Raw genomic sequence first — 23368 nt, 5'->3', positions numbered from 1 at the left:
GCAGCAGGGAGCCTGGGAGGAAGCTGATTTAAGGGGCAGGGGGAAGCTGGAAGGCTCCTTGGATAAAGGGAAGGGGGTGAAAGTGGGGGATGGGCAGGTGGACAGCAACTGAGGTCTGGTGTGAAACTGGTGTTGGTAGTTTTTGGGGATCAGTGGGTGGGATTGGGAAACTGCGGATCTGGGCAGTCTCCATGGGGGACACCTGCTCTTACCGTCCCCGCCTTGGCAGAGAACGGGCATCTCTTCCCATCCGCACGCCAGGGGCTGCCATGTGCTGGGGAATGACTTCCGGAGTGCAACAATTTTCCCACCTGAACAAGGACAAATCGCTGCAGATAAAGTGCGGGGGGGGGGGGGAAGCTGCCCACATCGGAGAGATTTTTAAATGGACATTTGGAGAAGTATGGAGATGACCAGGGGACATCGGGGGAGATTTAGAGAGCTTCATCATTGGGGGGTGGAATCTCCCTGGATTAGGTAATAGGTAATAATTGGAGATATACCAATCTCTTAGAACTGTAACAGACCTTGAAAGAACATGGAGTCCCAGCCCCCTGCCTACACTAGCAGGACCAATTTTTGCCCCAGATCCCTAATTGGCCCCCTCAAGGATTGAACTCACAACCCTGGGTTTAGCAGGCCAATGCTCAAACCACTGAGCTATCCCTGCCCCCCTCCCCAATGATAATAGCCACGTGGGTTATAATGGGGGAAAAGGGGAAAAGCTGGGAGAGACTTTGTAGGTGGCGAGGACGTGGGCACAAACAGTGGCAGGATTCAGGTGAACTCACCGTCCCCCCCCCGCGCGGGAAATTTTCCTGGCTGCACAAAACAATTAAAATGTCCCGACCCCCAATGACCTTCCCCCCCCGCCCCGCAACCCCGGCTCCCCCCCGCTGCGCCCCCCCAGCTCAACCTCCTGCTCCCCCCCCCCGCCCGGATCATCCCTTTAAGCCCCCCCAGCCCCTCGCCCCCACCTGCCAGAACCCCCCCCATACAATTCCCTGCTCAGATCCCCCGGCCCCGCCCCGCTGCCGTGTTTTGCTCCCTCGCCCCACCAGCCCAGCGCAACGTTCCGGCTAATACGGTCGGGGGGGAAGGGCAGCGGCTTCAGCAGCTGCAACTGAGCATGGCGCAGTGCCCGGGAGCCGCACAGGGCGATGGGGAGCGTTTTAATGCACCGCCCCCCCTGGCCGGGCCCCCCCCCATCCCAGCGGGGGGGGGCCGATCCTGCTGCGGCTCCGCTGGGGGCGAGGCGGCTCCGGGGCGTATCCCGGGTTACCCGGGGCCGAGGCACGGGCCCGCCCCCCCAGCGTCTCTCACCTCCCCGGGGGCTCCGGGCGGGGCTGGGGCGGGCAGAGCCCGGGGCTGCCCGGGGGGCGGGGCCCAGCTGGAGAAACCCCCCCCGGCCGGAGAGCAGCAGCGGCTCAGCCCGGGCCCAGCTCACGCGGAGGCGGCGGCAGCTGCAGCTTTGTTCTCCCGCCCGCAGCGGGGCTCGCACGGAGCATGCGCTGTAACAGCTTCTGAAACCCTTCCTTCCCTGGGCTGGAGAGGGCGGAAGCGGCCCCGGGGCAGGCTGGGAGATGTAGTTCCTGACTCTCCCCGGAGCGGAAGTGATGTCAGCGGGGGAGCCGGAACCTGGCTGCGAAGGAGCGTTGGGCGCTGCGGCTCTGCCTGGCTCGCGCGGGGCCGTTGGAGCCTCTCCCGGGCCGGAGAAGGGTTGGTGCCGTTGGGGCTCTGGGCATGCGCAGATCGCGGCGGGAGAGACCTTCATTAACCCTGGGGTCCCTGCGTGGGGCCGGGCGGGGCTGGGGGGGGAAGGGGCGGGCGGGAAATGTCTGTGCAGGCCGGACATGGTGGGGGGGGGCAGGTGACCCCCGAGGAGCGGGGAGAGAAAGGGGGGGCTGAGATCCCCTCGGATTTACCGTTGCCCCCTCCCGTGGGGACCCCCCTCCTCCCCCGCCCTGCCCCCTTTCTCCCTAGAGAGCCACGAGCAGCGCCCAGGGTGACCCCCCCTCCCCCAACCCCTGAGAAGTTCCCTGTCCCCCCCCCCGATTGTGCCCCATTTTCTCTCCCCTTCGCCAGTGGCCAGTTCAGGTCTCAGGTTTGGGGGGTTTCCCCCATTTCCACCTGCAGGGATTTGTCCTTGTGCGGGTGGGAAATGGTTCCCCCCAGTGATTCCTGAGCTGGGCAGAGGGTGACTGGGCAGAGGCTGGGGGGGCCCTGAGACAGGGACACCTCTGGGCTGGGCTGGGGGGGCCACTCTCTGCTGGCAACGGGGCCTGGGAAGGGCCAGGAAGGGGAGGGAGGAGCAAGTGTCCCCCATGGAGACGGCCCAGCCCCAGGTTTCCCCTCCCAGCTCCTTCCCCTCCCCCACCCTGCCCAATCCAGCTGCCCCCCCCCAACCTGCTAGTCACATTCCCAGACCCCACTGCCAGCCCCTCCCCACTGATAGTGACTTTCTCACTCCAGCCCCACTCCTTTCCCCTGTGAAAAGACATCACCCAGGGCTCCCTGCCGGCCATGTGAGTGTGGGGCAAGAAGAATCCGTCCCATTCTGTTGTTGATTCAATATCTCTGTATAATCCCCTCAAATTTCCCATCTTTTCCATTCAACTGTTAAATGGTGACACAAAATCTCCCAGATGTTGGTGCTTCTCTCTTATATTGGCAAATATTTAGTTTGTCCCCCATTTTCTCCTCAGTTCTGAAATACTGAGATCTAATGCTCAAAAATCTTCCCGCTTTTCTCCCCAGGTGTGTGACTGAGATTAGGCTCTTATCGTACTGAGCGTGGGCCTGTTCTGCCAGGTGCTGCAGAGACCCCAACTGAGATCTGGGCCCTGTTCTGCCAGGCACTACAGAGACCCCAGGTGAGATCAGACCCCACTGTTGTGCCAGGTAAAACTGAGACCTGGACCGAGATCACAGCCCCCCTTGTGCCAGGCAGCGAATGACTGCGACCCAAACCGCTGCCTCCATTGTGCTGGGCACTTCAGAGACCTCGACTGAGATCTGTGTCCCCGTTGGGTCTGGCACTGCACTGACCCCGACCCAGATCACGTCGCACCACTGTACTGGGCACTGCACAGACCCTGACAGGGATCCTGGCCCCACAGTTTGCCAAATGCTGCAGGGACCCCAAACAAAATCAGGGATCCTGTAATGCCGGGAGTTGCAGAGCCCCCGACTGAGATCAGGCTTCCTGTTGTGCAGGGCTCTGCACAGACACTGACCAGGATCAGGGTCCCCATTGTGACAGGTGCTGAACAGACACCAAGGGTATCTCTACCCTGCCACTAAAACCCCAGCTGGCCCATGCCAGGTGACTCAGGCTCACGGGCTCAGGCGAAGGGGCTGTTTAATTGCAGTGTAGGTGTCTGGGCTCGGGCTGGAGCCAGGCTGTAGGACCCTGCGAGGTGGGAGGGTGCCAGACCTTGGGCTGCAGCCCCAGCCGGAACGTGGACACCACAATTAAACAGCCCCACAGCCTGAGCCGTGTGAGCCCAAGTCAGCGGGCACGGGCCAGCCGCCGGTGTCTGACTGCAGTGTGGACATGCCCACAGGGACAGAGAGTCCTTGCCACAAAAAGCTCAAAGGCTAAATAGGCCAATGGTGGGAGGCGACTCTCCATTTTACAGATGGGGAAACTGAAGCTGAGAGAGCTGAAGTAATTTGCTCAAGTTTGCATGGAGAATTTGGGGCAAAACTGGGAACTGAACCCAGATTGTTTGAATTCTTGCCTCTCCCCTTAACCCCAAGCCCAGCGTGTGCGTGTACAGAGTTGTTTTGGTCTGTGTTTGCCTTGCATTGGCTTCCAAGGGAGGCTGTGGAATTTCCTTCATTGTAGGTTTTTAAGGCCAGGTTAGAGATACACCAGTCTGGGAATGTCTAGGGATACTTGGTGTTAGGGGGCTTAGTCCTTCACCCTCTCACTTCCCTGGTCCTTCTCGCATGAACAGAGAGCAGCAGTACCCCAAGTCCAAAGGCGCAAATAATTCGATGTTTATTGGGGTGAACTTCCAGCAAGCAATGATTCCAGTTTCCTTCCTTACTGTCCCCCTTCCCAGCTCTGACACCACAGAACCTTGCCTGTGTCCCTGTCCCTGTTCCCATTTCCCCCTTTAGCAAAACATGATCCCAATTCCCCCAGTCCCTGTTCCCATTTCCCCCCCCCCACTTTACTTCCTGATTGACTGCAGACTATATAGTAAAAACCTGAGTTTTGCTTATCTATTTCTTAACCAATAATTTTACTGAAATTTAACTATCCAATCCTAACATATTGTAACATGGTTATTTAACCAATTATATTCCACCACTTTCATTGGTTTACATTTACACCCAACAAAATTAATTGTACAGCAGACAGAAACAATCACAGAACCAGACAGAGACCATGCAAATAAACATACAGAACAATACAGAAGTGAGGATTTCACAACTACATTTATACAGACATAAGGGTTTTTCCAGCTGTGTCTATTGATAAGTGAGTTCTTGCCAGACAGGACGCTATCAAACCAGGTTTCCTTTTACATCTTCTAGGCTCTTCTCTTTCTCTGGAGGTGATAGGAATATCAGGGCAGGATTGTATTCCTAACAGCCCAATAGCACCTTATTTTCAATGTGACTAGTTTGGAATGTGAGGATGTGACCAGACACTTCCCAGCGTATGGCTGCCTAACTACATCTTGGCTGAAGGCCTTAGCCTGTCACAGTAAGAGAAGCCATTCCACAGACAGTGATCTTTGATTCCTTCTTTTATACCTCTGTAACTAGCGAAGTGATAAGAATACACCTACATTCTTAAAGTATAGGCCTTTGCAGACAGGCCTGAATAGCTCTATCCTAACACTGCACCCCTTTTTTTTTTCTTTTTCTTTTGAGATCCTCCTGCCCAGGTATCCCTGGAAAAGCACAGGACAGATGGCGACACATTTTCTGATAGGGCCAGGCATCAAGGTGGAAGGTGTCGATATTCCATTTGTCCCACTGCCCCTTGTGTAGTCCCGTGCCCTGCACCTTCTCTCATACGGGCATACCACACCTAGTCCAATTAGTGTCCCAGACTTCCCATTAATATTGGGCCCGGGTTGTCTTGCACACTGCGGGGTGGGAAGGGCTTACTACATTACTTATAGGTTATCTGCATATGCAGCGTGACACAAGTACTGTTAACAATATACAATGCACAGCAACACCGAGTCCTGACCACTGCAGTATGGTTCCCACGTCCGAAGCCACGACCGAAACACTGCCTCTCCTTCGACAGGGTCTGGATCTTAATGTGTCCCGTTGCTGGCAGCGGCAGCAAGCTGCCCCTGCAGGTTTTACGTGCTTTTGTCCATATTATAAGTCCATTGAATGTCCTCAGAGAAATGGGTTATTGTCCAAGCCAACGTAAACCACTTGGTATGGAATCAGGCGGTAATGCCCCGGTTCAATTATTCACAGCAATAAGATTTACAGATCCATTTGTGCACCAGAGTCCAGATAGCAGCATATAGATGTGTGTAGTTTGGTTTGGGATGGTGTAATTGTGCCCCCAGAAATATGTACATTTCCAGCAAAACACCTCATACACAGTACACCCAATTGTCCACCCTTGCCATAGGCCATTGATCCTGCTCCTGCATAGTCATAGGAGAGGGGCACAGCCAAACGTTTCCTTTGATGTGCACCATTTTTCACACCCCTTCCATTGATTCCCAGTGCGCTCCTCCCCTTCTCATTATTCCCATAGGGCTTGTAGGGCCCACCTTAGTTGCCGTTCTATTTCCAGGCACCATAGTAGCCATTACACAGGTGCTGGCCTCCCGGTTGAGCATTTTCCATTCCCACACACCTCTTCTCTCCCCCCAGGTCAGCCTTTTGAAGCCATCCCCCACCCACCTCATGCTAGCAGCAAGACCAACACCACAGACAAACACCACAAAACAGAGATCCATTGTATTCTGGGTTATTCTTCCGCTGGCGCCAGCGTGGTTGTAGAGTGTCTGAAAAACAAAAGAAACGATTTCCACCCCCCTGGTGGGGACAGATTATTTCTTAATAATAATACCAATTCCTTTTACAAATTTCCTTGCTAATTGCAGGAAAAAAACAGAAGAATTACCTTCAGGCTGTCCTTATTTTGTTCTATAGTCAGGCTAGTGAATTACCCCACTCACTGATCATTTATGAAATTTATGAGGTGGCGTGCCTCAGTTTCCCACAGCTTCAGATTTCTGCTCTGTACACACACACACACGCTCCTTAGGGTTAACCTGTCCCCCTTATTTTTCAGGATTGACTTGTTTTTTTCACCTCCCTTTTTCTGGAGGGCCATAATCTGAGTCTTCTAGTAGCTTGTTTGCTGACCATATGTATTCATTATTCTCAGGTTCTTTGTGCTGCAAAGGGCAGTTTCCTCCTTCCCCCATCAGCTGGGTAATTTGCATCCACACAGAGGCTTTCTTGGCTTGCCTCTGGATTCAAAGCTATCAGCAGCTCAGAGACTGTTTCAAAAGGGACACATTTCACTTCCACCGGGGTTCTTATTGCTGTTCACTTTCATCTTCTGCTCCAAAACACTGCTCAAAAGATCTGAAAAAGAAGCACGATCTACTATGGCTCCTTTTGGAGCCCTAACAGGATTTTTAATTAAGTACCATGTTTTGTTTGCATTTCTTTTACCCCTTTTCAAATAACACTGCACCCCCCCCCCCCCCACTTGCTAGTCACATTCCCAGACCCCACTGCCAGGCCCTCCCCACTGATAGTGACTTTCTCACTCCAGCCCCCTCCTTTCCCCTGTGAAAAGACATCACCCAGGGCTCCCTGCCGGCCATGTGAGTGTGGGGCAAGAAGAATCCGTCCCATTCTGTTGTTGATTCAATATCCTTGTATAATCCCCTCCAATTTCCCATCTTTTCTCTTCAACTGTTAAATGGTGACACAAAATCTCCCAGATGTTGGTGCTGCTCTCTTGTATTGGCAAATATTTAGTTTGTGCCCCATTTTCTCCTCAGTTCTGAAATACTGATATCTAATGCTCAAAAATCTTCCCGCTTTTCTCTCCAGGTGTGTGACTGAGATCAGGGCTCTTATCGTACTGAGCGTGGCCCAGCTGCTGCAGAGACCCCAACTGAGATCTGGGCCCTGTTCTGCCAGGCACTGAAGAGACCTGAGTGAGATCAGACCCCACTGTTGTGCCAGGTAAAACTGAGACCTGGACCGAGATCACGGCCCCCCTTGTGCCAGGCAGCGAACGACTGCGACCCAAAGCGCTGCCTCCATTGTGCTGGGCACTTTCAGAGACCTCGACTGAGATCTGTGTCCCCGTTGGGTCTGGCACTGCACTGACCCCGGCCCAGATCACGTCGCACCCCTGTACTGGCTGAAGGCCTTAGCTGTCACAGTACGAGAAGGCCATTCCACAGACAGTGATCTTTGATTCCTTCTTTTATACCTCTATAACTAGCTAAGTGATGAGAATACACCTACATTCTTAAAGTACAGGCCTTTGCAGACAGGTCTGAATAGCTATATCCTAACACTTGGTTCTGCCTCAGCACAGGGGGCTGGAGTAGACGCCCTCCTCAAGATCCCTTCCAGGCCTACATTGAAATAATTCTCTTTTGTGCTGTGTCCTGTTCTACGCTGAGCTGTTTTGCATGGTGCCCATTTGGAACTGGGATTGCCCCATGTTGTGTTGCATAGTTTTATGGTGCATTGTTTTACCTCAGCTTGTTTGGTGTCTTTGTTGTGTTGGATTGAGTTGAGCTCTTTTGCATTGTGTACTTTTTGTCCTAAGGTGTGTTAGTTTGCTTTGCGTTGCTTTCTTCTCCTTAGTATTGTGTCATTTTATGCTGGGCAGTGTAGTTTTTTGTTGTTGTTTTTTTGAATGGCCTGACACCAACGTTTTTATTTGGTTTCATCTTGTTGTTTTTTTATGTATCTATATTGCATAACATCATAGAAATGTTAGAGCTGGACAGGACCTCAAGAATGTTGTCAAGTCCAGCTCTCTCTGCCAAGGCAGGACCAAGTATATGTAGATTGTCTCTGACAGAGCTTTGTCCTACTTGTTCTTAAAAACTTCCAGGGAAAGAGACTCCCCAGCCCCCTTGTAAGACTATTCCAGAACTGAACTGCCTTAGCTCTGGGGACACCCACACAGACTGTAGTGGTGAGCAGCTCTGGAGAGAGAGGAGACCCCAGTGAGTGGCAGCTGGGTAAAGAGACTAAAGTTGGGAGGAGAAACATTGACGTGTCCAAGGTCACCCAGACTGTCCGTGATAGAGCTAGAAATAGATCCCAGTTCTAGTGCCACCGTACTGCTGTTTTGGGCACTTAAGGTCTCTGCCACCCTGGTGTTTTAGGCACTGGTGCAAACCCTTAGAACAGACAGAATTTACACTAGTGCACTCTGGCACTGGTGCACCATGTCCCTGTTTGAAGGCTTGCAGGAGATGGGGGATGGGGGGCAGTGACCTCCCTGAGGCCTGGGGCTGGCTGAACAGTGAAGCTGGTAAGGGAGGGGCAGCAGTGAGTGCTGGAGGTATGAGCCAGGAGCACAGCCCCACGGGGCTGGAACACTGACTTCTCCTGACCCAGGACACCCACCCCCAGCTGTGTGCAGGGACCGCAGCCTGAGCTGCCTGCCAAGGCAGCCTGTGCATCCATGGACAAAACACCTCTTCATGCAGCGTCGAATACAGTGGGGTCTGGGGACCTTTCCAAGCTGCGGGTGACGGGCCTCTGGCGTTACCGGGGTCTGTTCCTGGCTCTGTCCCTGACCTGCTTGGTGACCTGGGGGAAGTCACAGCCCCTCTCTGGTTTCCTCCTCCCCATTGTCTGCTTGGATTGTGATCTCTTTGGAGCAAGGACTGTCCCTCTCTGTCTGTGCAGTGCCCAGCACAATGGGGGTGCTGATCTCAGTCAGGTTCTCTGCCATGTGGCAGCAGGATGGGGCCCTGATCGCCGATCAGTGTCTGGGCAACGCAAGGCACAGTTGATAGACTCACAGACTTTAAGGGGAGAAGGTAGAGATGTATTTCAGATGAGGTCTCATCAGTGCCTTGTATAACAGTACTTAACCCTTTCATGTGTCTGCTGGAAATCCCTCACCTGATGTAATCCTAGGACTGCATTAACCTATTTCACGGCTGCATCACATTGGCAGCTCATAATTATCCTGTGATCAACCAATACACCCAGGTCTTTCTCCTCCTCTGTCACTTCCAATTGACAAATCACCGGCCAGGGCCTGCAGTCTGTCAGGAGAGGTGCGCTGGGGTGTATTTAGGAATCTGAAAACATAAAAGGTGAAGACGGCTGGTTCACAATATCCAATGAAATCTTGCAAACAATTATACAAATTGGACCTTACTTCTGTTAAAACAACATGGTATTAATACTGATTCAAAACTGACATTAAAATTAGGAGAGAAACACATGAGAAATGAACTGACACCTACTTACCATTTCTTAATGCCTACAATTTTGACACTCCCTCACAGCATCTTTTTTTCAAGGCGATGCACAGCACACAGTCAAGTTAATGAATGAAAGCACACCCATTATTGACTGCTTTGTGCTGCATGAGCATCTGATTAAGCACCTAATTACAACTGTACCACTGTAAGTGGAAATGCATCAACCCAACTTAGCTCCAAGGTGTTTAGATGTGAATGAAAAGTTTCCAAGGCTTTGGCTACACTTAGCACTTCAAAGCGCTGCCGCGGCAGTGCTTTGAAGCGCTAAGTGTAGTCGGAGCGCCAGCGCTGGGAGAGAGCTCTCCCAGCGCTGTCCGTACTCCACCTCCCTGTGGGGATTAATGTACAGCGCTGGGGCTCTGATCACACTGCCGCTTTGCAGCGCCGCAATTTGCAGCGCTGGAGAGGGTGTTTTTTCACACCCTGCTGCAGCGCTGCAAATTTGCAAGTGTAGCCAAAGCCCAAATGGGTCACTTGCTGGAGGATTCTCTGCAGCTTAAGGGCTTCAAACCACAATTTGAAGACTTCAGTAACTCAGACGTAGGTTAGGGGTTTGTTATAGAAGTGGATGGGTAGGATTCTATGGCCTGCTTTGTGCAGGAGGTCAGACTAGATGATCATAATGGTCCCTTCTGACCTTTAAAGTCTGAGTCTACATGGCAGAATGGTTAATGAAGAAAATACACTGAAATGCCTCTACCCACTCCTGTTGACTTCTTCTCCCAACCCCCCCCCCCCCCCCATGAGTTTCTGGCCTCTTGGTCAACTCAGCTCCCAGTCCCCCATCAGCTGTGCCCTCTCCCAACCTAACCCATTTCTACTGCAATTCTTCACCCTCCTCGTGCAGGCAGGGGTTGGCGCTGCAGCCCCTAAGGTACCTGCGTTAATCACTGTCTCTCATACTGGGGCTATTTAGATTTCAGGGAACGATTCAGAATTACTGACTCTGGGAGGTGGGAGAGAGGAGAGGCTGAGAGAGCATTTGCTCTTACGGCCACGTTCAGCTCTGGTAGCCTCCATGTTCTTCTTCGAGTGATTGCTCCTATGCATTCCAGTTAGGTGTGCGCGCCGCGCGTGCACGGCTCTTCGGAAGATTTTTACCCTAGCAACACCGGTGGGCCGGCTGGGCGCCCCTGGAGTGGCGCCGCTATAGCGCTGGATATATACCCCAGCCGGCCCGTCCGCTCCTCAGTTCCTTCTTCCCGCCCGTGACGGCCGTTGGAACAGTGGAGTGCTCCTTTGTCCTCCACATCCCTAGCTCACCTCGGTTCTAGTTTTGTAGTTAGTGTATATAGTAGTTAAAATAGTTAGGTAGATTAAGGGGAATTAGGGGGGCTTAGCCCCTCTTTTCCCGTCCGGTGCGGGCGTATGCCCAAGACACCGGGGTTTAAGCCCTGTGCGGCTTGCCAGCGGCACATGCCGATTGGGGACCCTCACGACTCCTGCCTGCGTTGTCTTGGTGAGGCCCATCGACCAGATAAGTGCCCGATTTGCAGATCGTTCAAGCCTCGAACGAAAAAGGAGCGGGACATTAGATTGAGGCAGCTCCTAATGGAATCGGCGCTTACCCCTGCGGTGCCAACACCATCAGCTCCGCCGTCGTCCTCGGCACGGAGCACTCCAGCGGTCCGTGACCGGTCCGGTACCAGATTCTTAAGAAGCCACCGGCACCGAAGCCCCGGCACCGTTCCCTCTCACCATCGGGGAAACGGAAGCCGCAGCCAAAGTCTGGGAAGACTGCTGCATCGAGACCGCTTGTCCAGCAGCCAGTGTCGGGCCCCCTCGGTACCCAAACTCGACAGCGCACGGACCGTGCGCGGTACCGTCGACTTCCGGCGCCGACAGGGCCGTTGAGTCCGGTACCTCCGTGCTCCCCAGTGCAAACCGTGGTCGAGCTGCCTCTCCCGTCCACAGCCCGAGACGTTCTCGACGGCGAGGGAGCTCATAGAGCTCACAGAGGCTCCGGCCCCCGGCACCGCCGGTGCGGGCTGTGCAGTCAGTGGGCAAGCCGGCCATGATACGGCCTCCTTCCCCTGACAGACGGGATAGAAGGCAATCCAGGTCCCGCTCCCGATCCCGGAGACGGTCACCTTCACGCCGATCCAGGTCCCGGCAACCGGTCACCATCCCGGTACCGCTCTCCTTCTCGGCGCCGGTCGCAGTCCCAGTACCGCTCCTCATTGCGGTACCGGTCGCACTCCCGGAGGCGATCCCGGTCCCAGTCCTCCGGACCGTCGGCAACCGAAGAAGGTCTGGATCCCGGCACCGCTCCTGTCACCGTTCTCGGAGCCGCTCCCGTCGACGACGGTCGAGATCGCGGTCGACCTCCCGGTACTCACGCGGTCGACGGTCCCGCTCTCGCTCCCGGTACCGCGACGATCGGCACCGGTCCCCGGCAACCGTCCACGGACAGACTAGCGGCATCGACGGCGCAGTCCCTGAACGCCTCTGCCCCCCTGTGGCCTTCCCGCCAACCGTCGGTCGCCTCGCACGAGGGCAGCAGTGGAGATCACCGGGCAGACCCCCAAGGACAGGACCACGGTCCACAGCAATGGGGTTTCTGGACCCCCTGGGCCTTTCACGAGGCTCAAGGCGCCCCCTCCCTCCAGTGACCCAGGCCCTCCGACCACAGGGTGCCGGAAGCCACTGTCAGCAGGCCCCCTCCATCACCTCCGGTTGAGGTTCCGCCGCCACCTGTACCGGCGGAACATCCCGTAGAGGCGGAGGCTTCGCACCCCATGGACGAACCACAGCTACAAGCCATGGGTCAGGACCATTCCATGTCTTCCTCGCCGGACGAGGCGGTGGCGGGGTCCTCATCATCGGATCCCACACCGATTGACTTGCGTGCCCATCAGGACCTCCTCCGTCGGGTGGCACAAGCCATCAACCTCCCGGTCGCAGAGGTCACTGAGGACGAGGATCCGGTTACTAATGTGATTGGAGCTGAGGCCCCGATGCGAGTGGCCCTGCCCTTCATTCGCACTATTCAGAAAAATGCCACTACAATCTGGCAATCACCTGCGTCCATCCCTCCCACTGCTCGAGGCGTGGAGCGAAAGTACTCCGTGCCCCCGACCGGGTACGAGTACCTGTATACGCACCCGGCCCCAGACTCCCTCGTTGTGCAGTCGGTGAATGACCGGGAGAGGAATGGGCCGCCCGCGCCAGCGCCAAAGTCCAAGGATGCGTGCAGGATGGACCTATTGGGCCGTAAGGTCTATTCGGCTGGCGGCCTTCAACTACGGATAGCCAGTCAGTTGGCTGTCCTTGCCCGCTATGCATACGACAACTTCGTGGCCCTCTCTAAGTTTACGGAGTTGATTCCCACATCCTCCAGGCAAGAGTTCTCAGCCCTGCTAGAAGAGGGCAAGAAAGCCTCCAGGTCCTCCATCCAGGCCTCACTGGACTCTGCAGATTCCGGAGCCAGGACTTTGGCATCAGGAGTGACCATGAGGAGGATCTCCTGGCTGCAATTGTCCACCTTGCCGCCAGAAGTCCAGTATACCTTGCAGGACCTGTCCTTCGATACCAAGGGCCTATTCTCGGAGAAGACAGACTCCAGAATCCAGACCCTCAAGGATGGCCGTATTGCCATCCGCACTCTGGGCATGCACACGCCTGCTACCCAGCGGAGGTCCTTCAGGCAGCAGCCCTATCGGCCATTTAATCAGTCTAGGTCGCGGCCTGATAATGGACGCAGAGGCAGACTGAACCGCCGTAGACCATCGGGCAACCGGCGTACCCAGTCCCAGGCGCCCTCTAAAGCCCCTCAAGGGCCGAAGCAGGCATTTTGATGGGACGCCCGAGGACGGCCCATCAGTCTCTTCACTGGATCCTTCCCCGTTATTTTTCAACCGTCTTTCCCGCTTCCTCCCGGCGTGGTCCCAGATTACAACGGACAACTGGGTGCTACGCACGGTAGAGTCCGGTTACCATCTTCAGTTTGTTTCGCTCCCGCCCTCCCACCCACCCACCCCGTCCCTCTTCAGGGACCCCTCTCATGAGCAAGTCCTCTTACAAGAGGTCGATTCTCTGCTGAGCTTGGGTGCCATAGAGGAGGTGCCGAGCGATATGCGAGGCAGGGGATTTTATTCCCGATATTTCCTAATCCCCAAGGCGAAGGGAGGTCTACGACCCATACTCGACCTCCGAGAGCTCAACAGGTACCTGCTCAAGCTCAAGTTTCGCATGGTAACCCTGGGGACTATCATTCCCTCCCTGGATCCGGGAGACTGGTTTGCCGCCCTCGACATGAAGGACGCGTATTTCCATATCGCGATTTACCCTCCCCATCGACGCTACCTGCGTTTCATGGTCAACAGCACGCACTACCAGTTTGCAGTGCTACCCTTCGGCCTCTCCACAGCGCCGAGGGTCTTCACCAAGTGTATGGCAGTGGTTGCCGCGGCCCTCCGCCGTCGTCGGATACACGTCTACCCGTATCTCGACGATTGGCTGGTCCGTGGACCATCCCGCCAACTGGTAGCGGGTCACATGACCACGATCCTAGCCCTGTTTCAGCACCTAGGACTTATGATAAATGCCGAAAAGTCAACATTGACTCCATCGCAAAGGGTGGAGTTCATCGGAGCGGTCCTGGATTCCAATTTGGCCAGGGCCTGCCTGCCCCAGCCTCGGCATCAGTCTCTGGTCTCCCTAGTTCGGGGCCTACAATCCTTTCCAACAACAACGGTGCGTTCCTGCCTCCGCCTCCTGGGGCACATGGCTTCGTGCACGTTCGTCACTCCGTACGCGAGGTTGCACCTTCGCCCGTTTCAAACTTGGCTTGCGTCAGTGTACCGGCCCCACCGCGACTCCATGGATATGGTAGTCACGGCCACGAAGCCGATCCTCGCTTCACTCACCTGGTGGCTGGACCCAGAAGTTGTGTGTGCCGGAGTCCCATTCCGCCCTCCTCAACCATCCGTCACCCTGACCACGGATGCTTCAGAGCTAGGGTGGGGGGGCGCACCTAGCCGACCTGCACACCCAAGGTCTCTGGTCGCCCCGAGAGCTCTCCTTACATATCAATGTCAGGGAGCTGCAGGCGATTCGCCTCCCGTGTCAAGCCTTCCGCTCCCGTCTCCAAGGGCGTTGTGTAGCGGTGTTGACGGACAACGCAACGGCAATGTTTTATGTCAACAAGCAGGGTGGGGTCCGATCCTCCCCGCTTTGCACGGAAGCGATGCTCCTGTGGGACTTCTGCATAACCCACTCGATTCACCTGGTAGCGTCCTATCTTCCAGGGGTGCAGAACACGCTGGCCGACCATCTCAGCAGGTCGTTCCTTTCCCACGAGTGGTCCCTTCGCCCAGATGTGGTGCACACAATTTTCCGGAGGTGGGGGTTTCCCCAGATAGACCTGTTTGCCTCCAGAGAGAACAGGAAGTGCCACCAGTTCTGTTCTTACCAGGGTCGCGCCCTGGGCTCCCTGTCAGACGCATTCCTCTGCTCCTGGACGGGTCACCTCCTATATGCCTTCCCTCCGTTCCCGCTCGTACATCGGGTGCTTCTCAAGCTTTGGAGGGACAGGGCCCGCCTCATACTCATCGCTCCGGCCTGGCCGAGGCAGCACTGGTACACTCTGCTGCTCGAGCTCTCCGTCCGGGATCCCATTCCCCTCCCGTTGTGGCCGGATCTGATAACGCAGGGCTTCGGCAGGCTCCGCCACCCGGACCTGCAGTCCCTCCATCTTACAGCCTGGTGCCTGAGTGGTTGACCCACGCGGAGCGTGCCTGTTCGGTGGCGGTCCAGCGAGTCCTGCTAGAGAGCAAGAAGCCCTCCACTCGCTCGACTTACCTCGCGAAATGGAAGCGTTTCGCACTCTGGTGCGATCAGAGAGACCTGAATCCGTTCGTCGTCCCTATACCAACGATCCTGGACTACCTCTGGTCACTTAAGGAGCGAGGTCTCGTGGTCTCATCGTTGAAAGTGCACCTAGCGGCCATATCCGCCTTTTGGCTGCCCGTCGGTCACCAGTCCATCTTCTCCGATCCGACGGTTTCCCGTTTCCTCAAAGGCCTAGATCGCTTGTTCCCGCCAGTACGCTACCCCGTCCTGGGATCTGAATCTAGTTCTGACCAGGCTAATGAGAGCCCCCTTTGAGCCCTTGGCCAAGTCTGCTCCATCTGTCGTGGAAAACAGCTTTTCTCGTCGCCATAACCTCAGCGAGGCGAGTTTCCGAGCTTCATGCTCTGACGGCTGGTCCACCGTATACCATCTTTCATGCAGACAAAGTTCAGATTCGGCCACACCCGGCCTTCCTCCCTAAGGTGGTGTCGGCCTTCCATTTGAACCAGGACATTTTTCTTCCTGTTTTTTTCCCGAAGCCGCGTGCCTCAAGTTGGGAACAACAGCTTCACACCCTGGACATCCGCAGGGCCCTTGCTTTCTACATAGAGCGAACAAAATCCTTCCGACGCTCGCCCCAACTGTTCGTAGCGGTGGCGGATCGTGTGAAAGGCAAGCCGGTCTCCTCTCAGAGGATTTCCTCCTGGGTCACTGTATGTATCCACATGCTACGAGCTTGCTTGTGTACCAGCTAACCGCCTCGCCGCTCACTCTACGAGAGCACAAGCCTCGTCTGCCGCCTTCCTGGCCCATATCCCCATCCAGGACATCTGTAGAGCGGCCACCTGGTCTTCTGTCCACACCTTTGCTTCCCACTACGCGTTGGTGCAGCAATCCAGAGACGATGCAGCCTTCGGCTCCGCAGTCTTACACTCTGCCACATCTCACTCCGACCCCACCGCCTTGGTAAGGCTTGGGAATCACCTAACTGGAATGCATAGGAGCAATCACTCGAAGAAGAAAAGATGGTTACTCACCGTTGTAACTGTTGTTTCTTCGAGATGTGTTGCTCCTATCCATTCCAGACCCGCCCTCCTTCCCCACTGTCGGAGTAGCCGGCAAGAAGGAACTGAGGAGCGGACGGGCCGGCTGGGGTATATATCCAGCGCTATAGCGGCGCCACTCCAGGGGGCGCCCAGCCGGCCCGCCGGTGTTGCTAGGGTAAAAATGTTCCGAAGAGCCGTGCACGCGCGGCGCGCACACCTAACTGGAATGGATAGGAGCAACACATCTCGAAGAACAACAGTTACTACGGTGAGTAACCGTCTTTTACCTCATCCTTCCCCCTCCCCCATGTGTGTCTGCTCATGTCAGTGTCACCTGATCATAATGCCACTGGCTTCAGCAGAGCTCCTAGACAGGAGCTACATCACAAGAGGGTTACGGTACTGAGAGTGAAATACATCACAGGGAGGGTGTAATTATCCTGAAGTGAAACATTCCAGTCTAGGAAGTGAAAGACTTCAAGTACTTCATTACTTAAAATTATGCTTGACAGGATTGGATTTTTATGAATAAATTGCAGTAAATGTTAATTTCACTGTACATACACAGATGAAAAAATATTTATATAGGTAATATACAGAAATGCTTCTGGAGAAAGTGGAGTTTGATTTAAGAATATTTACACTGTATATTTTGGGTGTGACATTGACAATTTCTCTTTGAACAGTTATATGATTTGGCTTTTGGACTCTCAACAGTTACTGTTATTAAATAATTGTCTGACGACCCCCATAACTTCCCACAGCTCTGAACATTGAAATTGTGAACGTTGTAAAAAGGGTTTAAAAATAAATATCGCTATCTATTGAAATTAAAAGAAAGAAATAGACACAATGAATTTTGTCAAACCCACTTAACAGCAATTGCAATATGCTAGGGGATGGAAATTCACAACTAAGGCACCAACCTTAATTCTGCCCTGTAGTGACACCAGGCAATTGCCGTAGGGCTACGAATTAGGCATTTTAGTGTATATCGTTCCAGATTACGAATCGGTATGATCTAAAGACAAATGAGATCTTTTCCTCAGGATATCACCGTCACTGGGTTGTTTCTCTTAGTGGTAATTCCCAGAAGTGAACAGATTAATAACATTTTATCAGTTATGAAGTGGCCATTTCAGATTTCTGAGGAGCGTCTGTTATTTTGCACTAGGTCCTTGGAGAGACAGAATCTTGGTTTCATTTTAACTTCTCCATGCTCAGCAGCTTCTGGAATTTGGTTCAAAGTATTTACATGTTTCTCTGCCCTGTTCTTAAAAGTGCTGCTTTAAAAAGTGGGGAAGGGCAGGAACTGACTGCAGGATCAGTAGCTGAGTCCCTTAGATATTTATAGCTCATCGGAAGGAGGATGGGGATTGGTGGGTGTCTGGGGATTTAATAATAAACACACAAATATCATTGTTCTTAGTGAATTTTCATCTTCTAATTCCCATAACCCACTAATTATCCCTGGCTGCCCCCGGCAGTCTGGGGAGGGAGAACGAGTAAACTCCTGTGGCCAGTGTGGAACCGAAGGCACAAGGAGCTCTCAGTGGCTGACTCAGAGTCACCCATAGTGAATTTCACTTCACTGGATAAAGCCCTAGTTGCTGAGCTCTGCAGAGGGGTGGTGAGGTGAATTCCATCCCCCATTCTTGGGCATAGACCCCCCTCCAATTGTCACCCTGATCTCAGACACGACCCCAACCTTCCCCTGCAGTGGTGGACCCAGTTGATGCTGCCAGAGCCATCTGCCATGGGAGCTAGAGAGGACAGAGGCCCAGCTCCAGAACTGCTCCCCCTGCCCACAGCTCCAGAACAGCTCCCCCTGCCCACAGCCCCCAAGCTGTGTTAGAGTTGCCCTGACTTTCCAATCTGCAGATCAGTCCAGCTGTACCCAGCCCGTGCACCCACCACACACAATCTTTGTCACAACAAACATCCCAGGATTGGGAAAGACTATCTGGGGCTGGCTGCAGTCTCCCGTTGCTGCTGTGAGGGGAATGGGGTGGTCCCTCATAGAGGATACAAACATACCCAGGGGCAGAAGGGAAATGTAGTTTCTTCCAGGGGGTTGAAATGTTTGGTTTAGAGTCCTGAGCTCTGTCTTCCTGTTTGTCTCCTCCTGCCACTTTCAGATCTCTTGGAGAGACAAGGTGGGGGAGGTAATTGTTTTAGAACCAATTAAAAATACCTCTTTGCTATCCTGGGACCAACATGGGTACAACAACTTTCCCCTTTGTACCCGCTCCCCATCTCACCTCCCCCTCAGCTGAGACTGTCCCATGTGGTAGGAAAATAAGGGTTCAGTTCTGTCACTGGATTGGGTCTTGCCAGCGCTAACGGGAGTGAAAGCCTGTGTGCATTAATGACAGCAGCAGCTCTGGGACTCGACACATAGGGAGAAGAGATGGGAGTGAGCAGGTTATGTTTATGCCAGGTGTGAGTTACTCATGTGGGAATTCTGCACTGCTGCGTACGCACAGAATTCACGTCCAGCGCAGAATTTCTTTTTTTGGCTTGAAGAAGATACGTTCTGCCTGAGAAGTGCTACAGTTCTGCCTTTCACCCACCAGAGGCCCCTGTGGCACCAGAACAGGCAGCAGCCAGCTGGGTTCATCTTGGTGGGAATTTGTTGCCCCAAGCTATACCCCAAATGGGAGGAGAGTTAGTGGGTGCAACTGGGGAGAGTCCTGAGACACGGCTGCCGCTGGGGGTGGGGACAGGGTGGTCATTCTCGACTCGCAAGAGGGTGTGGAAAGGGCACAGGAGGAGCAAGTGTCCCCTATGGAGACTGCCCAGCCCCAGGTTATCCAGTCCCAGACGCTTCTTCCCCCACCATGCCCCAAACCTCTTCACCCCTCCAGCCATCAGTTGCCAGGCTTCCCTCGCTGCGAGCCCTTCCTGACTGCAGAGACCCTCTGAGCCAGTCGTGTGTCAGGGCTCAGCCCTCTGGCTGCGTCCTCAGGGCACTTTCTTCCTCTCTTGGGGTACCGTGCCACAGGGGCCCCACAAATCTACATTGTTCAGGCTTTGGCTTCAGCCCCGGGTGGTGGGGCTCAGGGCCCTGGACTTCAGCCCCATGCGCTGGGACTGGAGCTTTCTGCCCTGGGCCTCAGTGAGTCTAATGCTGCCCTTGCTTGGCGCCCGCCCTGAAACCTGCTAGTGGCCCCCAGGGGGCCCAGGACCCCTAGTTGAGAACCACTGCCTTACCCCACGAATCACAGCCATGTTCAGGTTACTGCCAGTCATAGAATCATAGAATCTCAGGGCTGGAAGGAACCTCAGGAGGTATCTAGTCCAACCCCCTGCTCAAAGCAGGACCAATCCCCAACTAAATCATCCCAGCCAGGGCTTTGTCAAGCCTGACCTCATGCCAAAGGACCAGTCACTTACTGAGGTCAATTGAATCTTAGATCTCGCAACAAAGACAATACTTGTAGCCAGTCCTGTAATAACCTGTATTAAGACTTATTTAAAAGGAAAGGAGAGTTGTTTATGAAGTTAAAGCAGGTAATCCTATAGATGCAGACGAGTTACAGTCTTAAATTTCAAAAGGTAATAGAAGCTTCTATAATAAGCAAGCTCTGCATATTCTTTAGGACTAACCCAGGCTAATCAGCTGGGGATCTTGTGCTTATGCCTATAAACCCCCCCCGCGGCGCCCCCCCCCCCCCCCGAGTCCAAGCAGCATACAGATCATCAGTTCCTTCTGTATGGGGTTTTTTATCCCCTTCCTGCCATGTGCTCTGAGCTGCAAAGTCAGCTAATGGGAAGTCAAGAGCACAACAACAGTCTTGTCGTCTTTAACATCCCATAATATTCTATCTGGTGTTGATGAACATTTCCTGCCAGGCAGGGTGTAATGCATTCGGTTGCCAATCAGCACTTCACCTAAGTAAAGTCTCTCTCCTGTCTGGTGATTTACAGAGCCACAGAGGCTTTCAATGCAACTAGTCAGATATTAACCCAGGCAGCAACTCACAAGCATTCAATAAAGTGTAAGCGCATTCTTATAATCCTAATACCTAATACTAACACAGGTGAGTCAGACTGATTCCAGCGATGCATTTGTCCCTGTTCAGTGAAGACATGGGGACTTTTGCAAGAGCTAACACCTCATCTGCCAGTGTCACAGGCAGGCTGGGCAGGGATGGTGTCTCTAGCCTCTGTTTGCCAGAAGCTGGGAATGGGTGACGGGGTGGATCATTTGATTATTCTCTGTTCTGGTCATTCCCTCTGAAGCACCTGGCATTGGCCACTGAGCTAGATGGACCATTGCTCTGATGCAGTGGGCAGCTCTTATGTTCTTATGTTCACAGTCTGTATGAGGAGTATCTACTCATTTGGACTCACTGGGGAGCTACAGAAAGAAACAAGATGTGCTGAGGCAAGAAGGCCCAGTCTCAGAGCCCTCGGGGTCACGCTTCCCAAAGGCTAAAACTAGGCCCAGCCCATGAAGGGGGCACTCCCAGGAGAGATTGTATAAAGGCTGGAGCATCAAACAGCTTTGTAAACCTGAGAGAGCTGCCTTGGGGACAGTGACAGGGAGAATCCCCAGAGTGACTCCTTTGATTCTGCTCTTCTCTGGCCTTTGGTTCTTAGAATTACAGAACTGAAAGGAACCTCAAGAGGTCATCTAGGCCAGTCCCCTGCACTCAAGGCAGGACTCAGTATTATCTAGACAATCCCTGAGAAATGTTTGTCCAGCCTGCTCTTAAATATCCCCAGTGATGGAGATTCCACAACCTCCCTAGACAATTTATTCCAGTGCTTAACCACTCTGACAGTTAGGAAGTTTTTTTCCTAGTCTCCATCCTAAACCGCCCTTGCTGTAATTTAAGTCCATTGCTTCTTGTCCTATCCTCAGAGGTTAAGAAGAACAATTTTTCTCCGGCATGTTTGTAACAACCTTTTATGTACTTGAAAACTGTGATCGTGTCCCCTCTGAGTCTTCCCCAGTTTTTTTCAATCTTCCCTCATAGGTCATGTTTTCTAGATCTTTAATCATTTTTGTTGCTCTTCTCTGGACTTTCTCTAATTTGTCCACATCTTTCTTGAAATGTGGCCCCCAGAACTGGACACACTACTCCAGTTGAGACCTAATCAGTGCGGAGTAGAGCGGAAGAATTTCTTCTCGTGTCTTGCTTACAATACTCCTGCTAATACATCCCAGAATGATACTTGCTTTTTTGCAACACTGTTGACTCCTATTTAGCTTGTGATCCACTAGGACTCCCAGATCCCTATCCACAGCACTCCTTCCTAGGCAGTTATTTCCCATTTTGTATGTGTGCAACTGAATGATCCTTCCTGAGCGGTGTACTATGCATTTGTCCTTATTGAATTTCATCCTATTTACTTCAGACCATTTCTCCAGTTTCTCCAGATGATTTTGAATTTCAGTTCTATCCTCCAAAGTCCTTCCAATCCCTCCCAGCTTGGTATCGCCTGCAACCTTGATAAGTGTAAGAGAGAGACTCTGCTGCTGGGAGGGTTTCACCATGTGTCAGAGGGTCACGCCCTGGTAGGAGGGGGCTAGGCCTGTACTGGGATAAGGTCACTCTGTGCTTCACAGTGTGGCAGAACCTAGAGTGTCCATTAGCAGGGAACAAAGCTGGGGGGAATCGACATGTGGAAAGGACAGAAACCCTGTCTGAATTCTCTCACATTGCCCTTCTCGCCCTGGCAGGCTACAGATTAACGTCCATGTTTTGCTTCAGATCATCCCATCCTCCCAGGGGGAAGGAAATGGCTGCAATGGAGCTGGCTCAGGTAAGGGATTCTCAGGGAGCTGGTGGTGGGTTCTGCTTGGAGGGAGAGAAGCAGTAAATAGGAGGGTGGGAGCCAGTGATGAGTTGCCAAAATATTAACAACAGGTTCCCTCCAACCTCACCTCACGAGGGGGTCATGCCCCCCTAGGGGTCGTGCCCCATCCAACCCCCCATGCTTGTTGACCCCCCCCCGGGGACCCCTGACCCATCCCCCCCATCCCCTGACTGCCCCCTGCCGCCCCATCAAACCCCTCCTCTCATTCTTGATGCCCCCCTGGAACCTCTGCCCCATCCAACCACCCCTTCTCTCTGTCCCTGACTGCCCCCCACCACCTCATCCAACCCCTGCTCCTTCCTGACCCCCATTCAACCCCCTTGTACCCTGCCCTCTGACCACTCCGACTCCTATTCAGCCCCCCACAACCCACCGAACACCCCCTTCCTGTTCCCTACCCTCTTACCACACTGCCTGGGGCCAGGACTGGGTCCGCTCTGCCGGGACTGCAACTGGGCCGCAGGACCTGACTCCCCGATCTGGGCTGGAGCCGCTAGGCCGGGACCGGTGCTGCGGGGCCCGTGCTGGGCCGGATCTGAGCCGCTCAGCCGGGACCAGTCCGAGCCAGGGGTGCTTGGCCGGGGCCAGGTGGAGCTGCTCAGGTGGAGCCGGACTGGGCCGCGCATGCTGTCCCCCACCCCCGGCCCGGCTTACCTGCCTGCTGCTTGTTTCAGGCTTCCCGCAAACATTTGATTTGCGGGAAGCAGGGGAGGGGGAGGAGAAGGAGGGCGGAGCGTTCACAGGAGAGGGGGAGGTGAGCTGGGGCCGGGGGCCGGATGGGCAGCTGCCCGAGCCTTTGTTAAATTTAAAAGCTTTTTTAGAATCGGTTATCCCGGAACAACCGGTTCTAAAAAGTCTTCTAAATTTAACAACTGGTTCATGCAAACTGGCTGGAGCTCACCACTGGTGGGAGCTGCTAGAGGTGGTGGGAGGCAGGAAATATCTCAGGTGGAGAAAGGGAGGGGACAGGATGTGACAAACCTGCTGAGACTTATGTAATTTAGGGTGTGATGGGTTGTCACCCCGGGGTGCAGTCTGGGAGGGTTCTGGGAACCGCTGTGCCCTCTAACCCTCAAGCTGGGCTGGCCCTTCTCACACGGCTTTGCTGGAGATTCAGCCAGCCTCTCCAGGGCCTGTTATCACCCAACACGACAGCAGGTGGCGCCATACACCCAGCTAAGCTACCTGAGCGCTTTACCTGAGCCACTCAAGGACAGA

General features: G+C 53.9%; 1 protein-coding gene across 1 annotated transcript in view; it reads left to right on the top strand.

Annotated features, from left to right (window-relative positions):
- The first annotated feature begins 12220 nt into the window (after positions 1-12220).
- The window catches only part of LOC123359409 (maestro heat-like repeat-containing protein family member 2B), an 87266-nt gene continuing 76118 nt past the window's right edge, over positions 12221-23368 (top strand). Inside the window, exons 1-2 of the mRNA XM_045001079.1 lie at positions 12221-12409; positions 12476-12822. Of these exons, the coding sequence (XP_044857014.1) occupies positions 12221-12409; positions 12476-12822 (536 nt within the window). The remainder of the gene's footprint in view (positions 12410-12475; positions 12823-23368) is intronic.

This window comes from Mauremys mutica, unplaced genomic scaffold, assembly GCF_020497125.1.
Source record: "Mauremys mutica isolate MM-2020 ecotype Southern unplaced genomic scaffold, ASM2049712v1 Super-Scaffold_100120, whole genome shotgun sequence".
NCBI classification, from domain to species: Eukaryota; Metazoa; Chordata; order Testudines; family Geoemydidae; genus Mauremys; species Mauremys mutica.
Note: the sequence above shows the minus strand (reverse complement) of the source record. Positions and strands in the feature narration are given on the sequence as shown.